At 37.5% G+C, this 12,254-nt stretch overlaps 1 protein-coding gene across 2 annotated transcripts; it reads left to right on the top strand.

Moving 5' to 3' along the window:
- The first annotated feature begins 572 nt into the window (after positions 1–572).
- On the top strand, positions 573–8,735 carry LOC128018218 (mitochondrial dicarboxylate carrier-like). 2 transcript variants are annotated; one of them, XR_008184784.1, is made up of 12 exons: positions 573–970; positions 3,444–3,563; positions 4,174–4,288; positions 4,870–4,918; positions 5,009–5,050; positions 5,128–5,171; positions 5,254–5,324; positions 5,407–5,499; positions 5,964–6,041; positions 6,122–6,178; positions 6,265–7,093; positions 7,173–8,735. XR_008184784.1 is itself a non-coding variant. In XM_052603598.1 (11 exons), the coding sequence occupies exons 1-11, from the start codon at positions 881–883 to the stop codon at positions 6,364–6,366; spliced, it is 861 nt and encodes a 286-aa protein (XP_052459558.1). In that variant the 5' UTR covers positions 573–880; the 3' UTR covers positions 6,367–8,735. The 2 variants fall into 2 exon arrangements, 1 of the variants encoding a protein (XP_052459558.1); XM_052603598.1 differs by having other exon boundaries at positions 6,265–8,735.
- Positions 8,736–12,254: the final 3,519 nt, after the last annotated feature.

The following is a 12,254-nucleotide window of genomic DNA, read 5'->3' as shown; positions in this document are numbered from 1 at the left end:
ATTATTATTATTTATTGAATGAGCACTGTGCAATGTCCAATCTGATTGCACTATATTTTCACTTTTTTTTTATTATTATTATTTTGTTTTACGTAAAATCATTTTCTAACTGTTTTAAATTTATTTTAAATAAGTATTTTTTTAAATAATAATAAAAGTTTTAAAATTGCTTGTTTTATTCTTGTTATTATTTTTCTTAATTATTATTTTACTTTCTTTTATGTAAAGCACTTTGAATTACCATTGTGTACGAAATGTGCTATATAAATAAACTTGCCTTGACAAAGATTATTTTGATATTATAAGTGTTTGTTATTATACATCATAAATGGACACTATAAAGAGATACTCATTCAGTCAGTTCGAAAGTTATATGTATTGTTCTCAAGAACAAACGTGTATTGTCTAACTAAACGTGTTCATCCAGCAGCTCATATGTGTAAGTGAAGTGGCTCTGGAAGCTGCGCGAGAATGAGGAAGTGTTTGTTCTTAAAGTGGCAGAGCAGTAATTCAGCGCTCTCTGTCTATTATTCCAGAGGTACTGTCTCTTTAAGAGTCCAGAGCTCGTTCTCAATGAACGCCGAGCAGTCGGATGCGCGAGTTTCTCTTTTTGTGTGCACTGTGATGTGTGTGTGTCGATAAGAGGTGGATCCGACCGATGCAACGGGAGGCCGTACCAGATTCCGCGCGAGCAATTGGCTGCTCGTGAACTTTGTTTATCCGCGCACGCCACGCACTCAGAATGTCTCGCGAATCACCGGTAGATTAGCGAGATCATCCACACACGCAGTCCGCAGTGTGCAGTGCGCAGGTCAGGATAGAGCGCGTCGCGTGCAACCAAACAGACCGTGAGAGAGAGAAATTAACGGTAACCGTAGAGATGACGGAGAAACGGATGTCGCGCTGGTACTTCGGTGGGATCGCGTCGTGCGGAGCCGCCTGCTGCACGCACCCGCTGGACCTGGTCAAGGTGAGACGCTCGCGTGGACGCGCATAGCACGCTCTCGAGGGCTGATGTTTGAGTGGCCTCCTCTTCATCTTCTTCATCTTCCCCTCAGCTGCCAGCACAGCTCGTGTGTTTGAGTTTGAGGAAGCTTTCCTCAATTGGACAATTCATAAATATGTTTAAGGACAGGCTGCTCTTTTATTGAAATATGATCTCATGATTAGTGAGAGAGCAATAATTCGTCCAGACCGATAATATTCACCCACTTTAACACTATTAAAATAACAATTTTAATTTATCAATTTTCAAAACCTACTGACAAACTAATAATTATGCTAAACAAATAATAATAATAACAATGATAATAATAATAATAGGCTATTTTAAGAATATCAACATAATAATACTTAAGATACAAGTCTCTTCCAAAATCTACTGACAGCTAAGTCAAAATGTGACGAATATTTTGTCATAACTTGAACGTGCCATTTTGATTACGTCATCCTCATATTACTGCACAGACAGGCTTGTGAAATCATTTTGAATATTGTTGGCCATTCAGCATAATATTAGGTACTGGATATACGTGTCTGTTCCAGATTCTGATGGATATTTGTAAGTGATAAATCAGATTATTAGTTTGTCTGTTAAAGACAGCCTCATTAAATTACATTGAGTATTATACATCCAGGAGTGAAATCAGATATTCGGCCATTTTAATATCTGCATATAAATCCTTGTAAGAAGTTTGTTCCAAAATCCACCACTTTGTCAGATATGTCTTTCAAATATTATGCATTTTTATTTAATATTGTGTCAAATAAGTCTCAATTTAAAGCAATTTTATGAACTTCTAATTTTCCACATTTCATTATTATATGTTTGCAGAATATGTTGCCTGACAGTCATTCTGCACTGCTCTCTCTCTCTCTCTCTCTCTCTCTCTCTCTCTCTCTCTCTATATATATATATAAATATATACTGACAAGCCTGTAGTTGAATGCTAGCTTGTGGTCTGGTTTGGGACCGAGTTGAACAGCCTCATGTGATGTCTATCCTCTATAACTAAACCAACTGAATGAGTGTTATCACATTATTACTGGACAGAGGTCCCTTTGTAAAGTCCTGAGAGCGCTCTGAAGGACACCACAGACCTGAACGCTCTCTAGTTCACAGAAACAAACACAGACGTGAGAGCGGGAACGGGTGATAGTGCTTCATGTGCGTCCTCTACAGGAGATCTTGTGACTGTCCTGAGTGTGGTGTGTTCATGTTCAAGGCCAGAGGGATTTCAGGAAATCAGTTCACTGTCATCAGAGTACGTGTGTGTGTGTGTGTGAGTGAGAGCCGGCAGTCCAGATTCCTCACGAGTTACACGTGTGTGTGTGTGTCCAGTCGGCTCTGGTTTGGTGGACTTTGATTGTCTTGTGTCTCTGTTTGTCCTCCAGTGCCCCTCTGCTCTTAAGGGTGTAGTTGTACTTTGGTTTTCTCTCAAAAGTCTCACAGAGACGAGTATCAGGTGGCCTGAATGAATGAGACACGGATGAATGATTTCCTAAACGATCGGTTCTCTGATCGCTGAGAGACGCTCGTCCTCTTCACTTTCTCTGTGCTCTCGTGTTTCTCTGTGATGATAACAGGCTGAAGTATCTCAGGTTTGTCTGCTCTCCACGAAAACAAGAGCCACAGATAAGCAGCATAACACACACACACACACACACTTCTGAAGAGCCGCTTGACGTGAAGGTCACCGGCTGGCCTTCAGAGATCTGTGCTTAATGAGAGTCCAGACAGATACACACACGGCGCTGCATTATTATACAATTACAGTCTCTGAACAGACAGACATGAGGAGTTATTGTTGGTCTCACAGAGTGTGTGTGTGTGTGTGTGTGTGTGCGCTGTTGTCAACGTTAAGCTTTTGTTACAAATTGTTGCATGTTGCAACAGGTATTTCATGCTCAAGTGAACATGGTATAATCAGCTTTTACACACACTTATTCATCAAGGCTGGCTTCTACTGGTCAGAAGTGACACTAAAGACATTCATAATGCTTCAAAAGTTTCCCATTTCAAATAAACGCTGTTCTTCTGAACTTTCACTTCATCTGTCAATCCTGAAAAATGAAATGTATCACGGTTTCCATAAAAGTATTCATCAGTTTTCAACATTGATAGTAATCAGAAATGTTTCTCGAGCAGTAAATCATCATATTATTCTGATTTCTGAAGATCATGTGACACTGAAGACTGGAGGAATGATGCTGAAAATACAGCGGAGCATCACAGAAATAAATTACATTTGAACACATAATCACATAGAAAACAGTTGTTTTGAATTGTAATAATATTAACTGCTTTAACTGCATGTTTTGATCAAACAAGTGTGTCTTGCTGAGCAGAAGAGAAACTCCCGAACACAATGGTGTGGATGTTTTGTGCAGATGTCCTGGTATTGCTGGTGTGATGGTGGTGTTAATGATGCTGGTGTTGACAGGTGCACCTGCAGACGCAGCAGGAGGTGAAGATGAGGATGCTGGGCATGGCCATGCACGTGGTGAAGAACGACGGTGTGCTGGCGCTCTACAACGGCCTCAGCGCCTCGCTCTGCAGACAGGTCAGATCCATGAGATCAGCATCAGACATGGTTTGAGGACGTGACTCGTGAAGAAACGCACACAAACCCCTGCACATGCTGAAAATACATCGTCATGCTTGAACTCAAAACAACAAAAGCTGTCAAACCGCACCGATGACGCAATCTGATCTGCAGAACTGATTAAATGAACACCTTCACCGTGACACTGCACAAATTTGACCAATACACTTTTATGTTTTGATTTGTTTGAGTATTTTACAAAAACGAGAGGAAACAGGTGGACATGTTCTCCGGAGAAAGTGTCAATGTTTTATGTAGCTAATGATATCAATAAACAAATGCATTTCTAATGCAGCTGGTTACAATTAGATTGTGTTTAACATCTTGAAAGCTGTGATGCATGTAACAGAAATCTTTATTCAGCAAGTCTTCTTCATGAAAGTGTTGCATTGCACATATATCAGCTCATATACAGCAGCTCTTCAGATAAAGTCCACTCGAGCAATTAAGCAGATCAAGCGTGAGATTAAGATAGTGTTGAGTGGTTAATCATTGTTTAGGATCAGGTTTGAACACTGAAGATGATGAAATCCTGGTATAATGCTAACCAGAGTGTGTGTCTCTGCAGATGTCCTATTCTCTCACCAGGTTTGCCATCTATGAGACGGTCAGAGACGTGATGGGCAGCGGTGATCAGGGACCCATGCCCTTCTATCAGAAAGTGCTGCTGGGCGCCTTCGGAGGTAACACACACACACACACACAGAGGTTTATTATCTAACCTGCATTCAGTATAGTGTTGTGTGTTTTTAGTTAAACTTCAAGTACTTGTGTTTTGTTTTCTCTCTTTATTCATATGTATGAAGACTTCTGCCATTGAATAAAAAAATAAAGTTAACTTTTTTTTTTCAGAAATTGCAAGAAATAAATTCTTAAAAAAAAAAGAAAAAATCATTTAATGTATATTTATAAAACAAAAACAATTGTGAGATGTAAATTCAGAATTGTTAGTTTGTTATATTTAATTCTTAGTTTATATCTTGCAGATATGACTTAATGTTTTTCTCAGAATTGCGAGTTTATATGCAAATAGTTTTTTTTAAATCTCAAAATTCTATTTTTATTTTTTTTTTAAGAACTGCAAAAAAAAAAAATCTGAATTGTGAGGAAAAAGTTACTTTATTTCTTCAAAAGCTGTCTATGTAGTTTATAATAATTTGTTCATTTCAGTTCTAGTTTGAGTTGTTGTACATGTTTTATTTGAGTTAACGATATTAACCCTAATGCATACATTGCTAAACACGTTTTGCGTTGTGCTCCACAGGCTTCACCGGCGGTTTCATCGGGACTCCTGCAGATCTGGTTAACGTTCGGTGTGTATTGTGGGGTTTGTGTGAGTGCTGTGTTTGTGTTTCGGTCTCGTCTGGCCCAGCGTGAGTGTTTGGTGTTGTTGATCTCCACAGGATGCAGAACGATATGAAGCTTCCTGCAGATCAGAGGAGAAAGTGAGTGAGTCTAGATCTAAAGTCCCTCCGGACGCTCCTAACCTGAGTAATCTGAATCCCAACTGTGTCTCTCGCAGCTATAAACACGCGCTGGACGGACTCTTCAGGGTCTGGCGGGAAGGTGAAGACATTTCAGGGTCTCTCTCAGTCTTTATCTTCTGCAGATGTCTGAATGTGTCTCTCTGAACACCTGTTTCTCTCAGAGGGCACCAGGAAGCTGTTCTCGGGAGCCACTATGGCGTCCAGCAGAGGAGCCCTGGTCACTGTCGGACAGGTGAGGAGCATTTTGGCTTTCAGATTTGATCAGGTTTGATTAAAGCCCCGAAGGTGTTCATGAGCGTGTCTCTCTGTGTCAGCTGGCATGTTATGATCAGGCCAAGCAGCTGGTGTTGGGCACAGGACTCATGGGAGACAATATACTCACACACTTCCTGTCCAGCTTCATCGCTGTGAGTAACGAAGCCTCTGATTGGCAAATCAAAGAAAATTCTTCTTAACTGACCATTAATGGACAACTAGTTTTTACTTTCTTTATGAGTGATTATTTGGTCGCAATCATTTAATATTTACTTAATTGTAGCTGTTTAGCATTTTAATAATATATAATAATATAAAATTTGTTGGCTTAATTTAACATATAAATATATATATATATTTATATTTTAAATTAAGCCAACAAATTTTATTTTATATAACATTTGTAAAAAAAAAAAAAAAATTGAATCATGTTATAACTTTATTTAAACTATTATAAAATATTATTATATTTATTTTATAGCTTAATTTTTTATTAATGTTTATATTTTGTCATCAAACATATATAACAATGTATATATATAATATATGTAATATGTAATTATATTTTAATTTCATTAATAATGTTTAAATATATAAATATATATTCTCTGTTCAGGGAGGTTGTGCGACGTTCCTCTGCCAGCCGCTGGATGTAATTAAGACAAGATTGATGAACTCTAAAGGAGAATACAGAGTGAGTTTCATCTCTCTCTCTCTCTCTGATCACCATCTGCTCTTTATTGCTCATTTGTCAAATTCATGTTTGTATATCAGGGTGTGATCCACTGCCTGAGTGAAACTGCCAAACTGGGACCACTGGCCTTCTACAAGGTACCAGACTTGATTTATTTTGCGTCATCTTTTTCATAACTGGTCATTTCTTTGACCGCGTTTCCCTCTGTCCAATCACGCGACAGGGTTTAGTTCCCGCTGGGATCCGCTTGATTCCTCACACGGTCCTGACCTTCGTCTTCCTGGAGCAGCTGAAGAAATACTTCGGCATCCGGGTGGTCAGCTGAACTTTGACCTCTTGACCTTGTCCCTTTGGCCCCCTCTTGAAGCTGCACTCACTTCCACAATATTATTTCTGGAGAGTCTCTCACTACACTGTCTGAATGCCAAACCCGTCAGGAGAGGATCTCAATGACTAGGCCTTTCTCAATGTCAAGGGTACTTCCTCGGCAGGACTGGTCCTTCCAAGTCACTTCCTTCAGAGGCTAGGCGAGACTCCCCTTTAGCATTCGGAGAACACGTAAATGGAACAGGCTAGCAAGTGCACGTAATTGCATCATTACGTCAGTAAAAAGGTCCGTTTGAATAACGCTGTGAATGGTATAATGGTATAATATTAACTTTTAATTACTTTGGACAACTTAACTAGTTATTTATAAAAGAAATGCCGGTGACGCAATCAAGCTAACAATTGTTAAATGACAGGTCCGGGTCAGTTAGCCATCAATAACGTAATTTGTATTTGTATAATTTACAATATCAATATGGTAGTCATTTTTACTGGCATTTAAACGTTAAACTTTACTTTTATTTACTACAATTATAACAAATGTTTGGTAACGTAAATAAAACCGTTAACGCTCCGACTCCGCTAATGTTCGACATTTGTAAATTTTTGAACAAGATAGCAAAGCTGCGCTCATAGGGTTGTGGGTGATTTAAGAGCGCGAAGGCTACACATATGCATCCTTTCCTGTGTATGCAATATTTTTCGAACAAAGGACTCAGTCCTTGGTTGAAATTCCAAGGATCCTCGACATTGGAACAGTCCTTCGACGGATGACATAGCATCCTCGAAATTCTGGCTTCCGAGGATCCTTCCTTGACATTGAGAAACGCCTACTGTATGCTCCTCTCTTCAGGCTGAGCTGTAGATTATAGATCTCATCCATCTAATTTATGAATTAATGATTCTGATTGTTGTTTTTTAAGCTGTTTTTAAATCCTTGTTCTGCAACAAGACGTTTTAAAGGAATAGTTCACTCATAGGGCTCTATCATACACCTGGCACAATGTGACGCAATGGATTCCTGCTTGACTTGTAGATGATCTGCTCACGCACTTTAACTTCACGCACGGCAAATCGGTTTCTTTGATTGAGAAGCGTTCTGCTTTTCTGCCAACAAATTCTGCCATATAAATCGAGATCTGCCATGGCGCGAGTGTATCTTGCTCTTAAAGGGAATGGGAGATGACACTCTGATTTGTTTATTGAATGTTACGCCCATTACTTATTAAGAGAATAGGGACAACCCATTCCAGAAACCGTTTTTCTGTTGACACACCTGCGCCGTCAGCTTTACACTTTGCGTTTAGACCATTATCTCATCATTAACTCCTGGACAATGCTTTTTATTGTTGTTTTCCTTTTCTTTTCCATTTATTAAATAGTTTTGTTAGGGTGAATCAATTCTAACAGATGTTTTTGCTGTGTGAACTATTTCTTTAAGACATAAGATGCGCACAAATAAGACGGTCCATATCGCTTTAAGGTTTTTAAATGGTTACGTTCAGTCTGTATGAATTGTGTTAAACTGTTTTAATGGAACAAATATCTTCAACTATTTTCTGGATTTGATTCGCATCAGGGTTAGGGGGGGACAGAATAAAACCAAGGTTTACTTTTATATCCAAAATGAGAAGCATCATGAAAAAAACTTTAAAAACACCTTTAGACAACAGACTGATGTGAATCCATGTGTTTGCAATGTGAAAGATGAGTCAGAATCCTGTACTTGATGCTATACTTTAATTTTTCATGATATTTCTGCTGGAAAACTGCCTCATCTGTGACTGAAATAACGTTAGATCTTCTGTCATTTCTGCAAATACGCCTGTAGATGTTTTAGTGTTGAGTTAATGGGGCATGTAGTGAATAAGGTGCATATCTTTGAATATCTTGAGTTATCCTGAGCTAAGCATATAACATTTATAACAAATTTAGTTTAAACTATATATATTAGATTATGTTGGTTAATTACCATATTGGTATATGCCTAAAAACGTGCTTGGTTGTTTTTAATTTAATTTAATTTAATTTGGTTTGACACTAAGAATGAAGTGGATCACTGGAGAAGCCTGTATGGGTGTCCAGCAGATGTGTGCATGCGTGGAGGGTTTGCAGATTTGGTTACGAACAGGTTTTTATAATACAAATGTATTTGTAATTAAGGGTTATTAATTGTAATTTAGGGTTTTTGAAAATCAAATGCTTGAACTGAATAGAACTGAGCTGCTCTCTCTGCCTCGAGAAAAACGCAAATATGAAACCAAATGAGATATAAAACTGGTCTAAACTGCAATTGTGCCTCCTCAGAAGGACATTTTGTCTAAAATGAAAATATATGGAAATAAAAGTACTAACACAAGAAAAACAGCTTTTTTGTATATCTATATAGTTTGTATTCAGCTCGTTCAAACATCGCTCAAACAAACATTCACTGATAAACATGTCTTCAATGTATAAGCTACACAAAACTGTGTATATTGTTATTTAAGATTTGAAAGAGTGGAGCAGGAAACACTATTGCTGACAGCCGTGAAGATTCATGCAGATCATGCTGCTGACAAAGAGCAGGCGAGAGTACACCCGGAAACACAAGGAGCTCATGAAGAAGACCAGTCTGTTAGTCAACACAAACAGTGTCTGTGCTGTTCTACAAGTAGTGTAGTATAGTATAGTGTTATTATAGAAGTAGTATAGTACAGTATAGTGTAGTGTTGTTATAGTAGTATAGTGAAGTATAGTGTTGTTATAGAAGTAGTATAGTATAGCACAGTATAGTGAATTATAGTATAGTATAGTGTTATAGAAGTAGTATAGTACAGTATAGTATAGTATAGTGTTGTTATAGAAGTGCAGTTGCAAAGCTCGTTTAACTTTCTGATCTGTCTGATGTTTTCAGACGTCTACAGTGTAATGTGATGTTCATGTTGTGTCGTCTGTAGCTTGTGTTGGTGTGTGTGGTTAGCCTGTGTTTGTGGAGCTCTTCTGCCATCGTGCCTGATTTGAACAGCAAGATCCATCTGATAAATCAGACCTATTACTATCATTACATCTTAAGAATGAAATCACTTGTACTTTTTTTTAGATTATTAGTGTTAAAAAGTTTCTTTTTAGAATTTCACGCTTGGAGAGATTTGAAAACAGATGCATTTGATCACTTTGGCCAGATGAGGGAGCCACATTATCTAACGCTTTAACCTGATGTTCTTATTTCTTGTTAAAAGTCTTGTAAGAACTCCTCACTTCCTGTCACCACGTGACCAGTCCTCTCCAGCTCTTCCAGCGGTCAGCAGCACATGAATAACCATCTTCTCTGCAAAACAGACTGCGTGTGTTTGACTTGTACATGTGCAAAGATGCACAGCGGTGTTTAATCTGCAGATGCCCTCCCTGCAGTGATATAATCATAGATTAACTCCCCCATGTGTTAATATCCCATCCCAAAGAGAGGCTGCAGGAACAGTAGTCTGTTGATGCATCCTGAGCATTTTTATGTGCACCATGAGAATGTCAAAAACTGCTGCTGAGATTTGAGGCTCGATGTGAGAGCTCCAGAGAAGCAGACTTATTTGGGTTTTCACTCAAGATTTTAGTTCCCATAGTCAGGACTTTCTGGAGAACGAGAGAGGATGTGAACCGCTCGCAGGAACATGGATCTGACTTATGCATTATAAACTTATTGAGTTAAACATGATCAGATTTAATGACTTAATCATTATTTTTATATTGCATAAAGACAAGGCATAAAAAGTGAGCAAACATTGGGACTACACTACTTCTGAAACAAGTAGTAACACTTTTTTAACACTCAACTTTAGATGAATGCCAAATGAATATATATAAGTTCCATGAGACATGTTTAATGTTATTATATATTATTATTATACACAATTTTAAGAACGTTATTAAAGACCAGATCACTTTGTAACAACAATACTGGAACTTGGGTTAACAATATAACAGTAACTTTTACTTCCATTTCCTGTAAAACATGAGTTTGTAACAAATTCATCATCGTCTCTGGACAAATGTGTGTTACAGATATTATGCTTGCTCATAAGACGACTCGTACTCGGTAATATTATCAATTTACCTGCACAGACACGATCAGATGAGAACCAGATCTGATCTGGATAATGAGACTGGATAGTGCTCTTCTAGTATTTGCTGAATCCATGATGTAATTGAACTGAAGATTACTACACTGATTGCTAATTGATTGTTTACTAATTACTAAACTAAAATGAGCTGAATAACAGTTGTCTACTGTAGACTGGCAACTGAAATCAATTTATATAATAATTGATTCATTTTACAACATTAAAAATTATATTTGTAATGTTTTATTCAATAATACTTGAAAGCACACTACTTTTTCCGTGTGCATGAAACTATATTCGTTTATGGTTTCTCAAATAACAGTTTAATAATCATCTATTCTCAAAAGAACCATATGTTTTCTAATTGTGAAAAACATGTTAATAATGAGAATATATATATATTTTTTTTTTACACTGCAAATAAACTTTTGTGGATTAAAAGATTCTATGGGCGTTAATGGAACCAATGATGCCAATAAATAAATGCTTTAATTCTTTAAGGTTTCATGAACTGCCTTTATTATTATTATTATTATTATTATTATTATGTTCTGTTCTCCGAGTTTCACTTATAATGTGATCAAGATTTTTTAATCAAAACACATTAAATGCAGAACTAGGCTGTTTTCTGTCCTGTTCCAACCAAAGATCATATAAGATCAGTGCATGAGCACTGAATATACAGTATACAGTGAAGATCAGATTTGTACAGAGCTTAACAGTGCACATTGTTTTGAAGCAGCTTTGATATTAATTATGGTAATATTCAGAATATCGTAATATCTTTATGCCGTATAGTGGAATTTAGCAGATGAGATCTGGGTGATAATATAGAAACGATCAACCATCTGGTTTGAGATTGATTGCTGACAGTTCACTCTGATCATTCAGTTCTGTTCATTTTAATCTTGGAAACTTGTTTGTCAAATCTGCTTCAGGGGTTTCTAAAGAAAAATAAAAAATCCTGATGAACAATCATCTAACATCAGTCTGTCCAGGCCCTGAGGAAGCAGTACATCTCTCAGTTTTTTTGCCATTTGATGTTGGTCTTGTGTGTTTTTCCTCCACACACAGTGTTTTTATCTAGACAGTGTGATTGTGAATCTGTTCTGTGAACATCTCACCAGCTGTTCTTTGGTGAAGATCACACGTGCATGTTTCCTCTCCGATGTCCTCACATCAGCACTGTTCTTCTGTTTGACATATCCTACACGCCTCACAGATGTTAGCTTGTTCCAGGGGTTTCTGTAAGTCTTCTGAACATCACTGATTATTCGGCGTGGTTCATCTTCTTTTAGGACACACACTCCTACAGACAGAGGAGCTGCAGTGCTGAACTTGCTCTGTCTATCGATGTTTGTCAAACTTATGAACATTTGCGATGCACACACTCTTCGGGTTAACTCAAGTCGATGTTTGAGGTACTGTATGGTTCACATCAGGGAATGCTTCTTGTGAATGCCAAAGAAATTGTCCTGCATCTTTTGTTCAGCCCTGATCCTTGTTCTCCTCAAGGTCTTTTCTTTGGGAGCATCTCAAGGTGTTTTGCTGGAGGTTTTGTTAGGCTTTCTGTGATTCAGAATATAAACTTGCTTTGGAACAATATTTATATTGAAGCATACTATACAAACACATTGAAATATATAAAGGTATACAATAAAATATTTAATTAAATTGGGCAGAATGGGCACACAGTTAAAATTGTTTAGCTTTTTTTTTTTTTTTTTTTTTTCTGTCAGCTTTTCTTGAAAATGGAAATATCCTCTACATTTAGTCAGTATATTACATC

This window comes from Carassius gibelio, chromosome A1 (assembly GCF_023724105.1).
Source record: "Carassius gibelio isolate Cgi1373 ecotype wild population from Czech Republic chromosome A1, carGib1.2-hapl.c, whole genome shotgun sequence".
NCBI classification, from domain to species: Eukaryota; Metazoa; Chordata; class Actinopteri; order Cypriniformes; family Cyprinidae; genus Carassius; species Carassius gibelio.
Note: the sequence above shows the minus strand (reverse complement) of the source record. Positions and strands in the feature narration are given on the sequence as shown.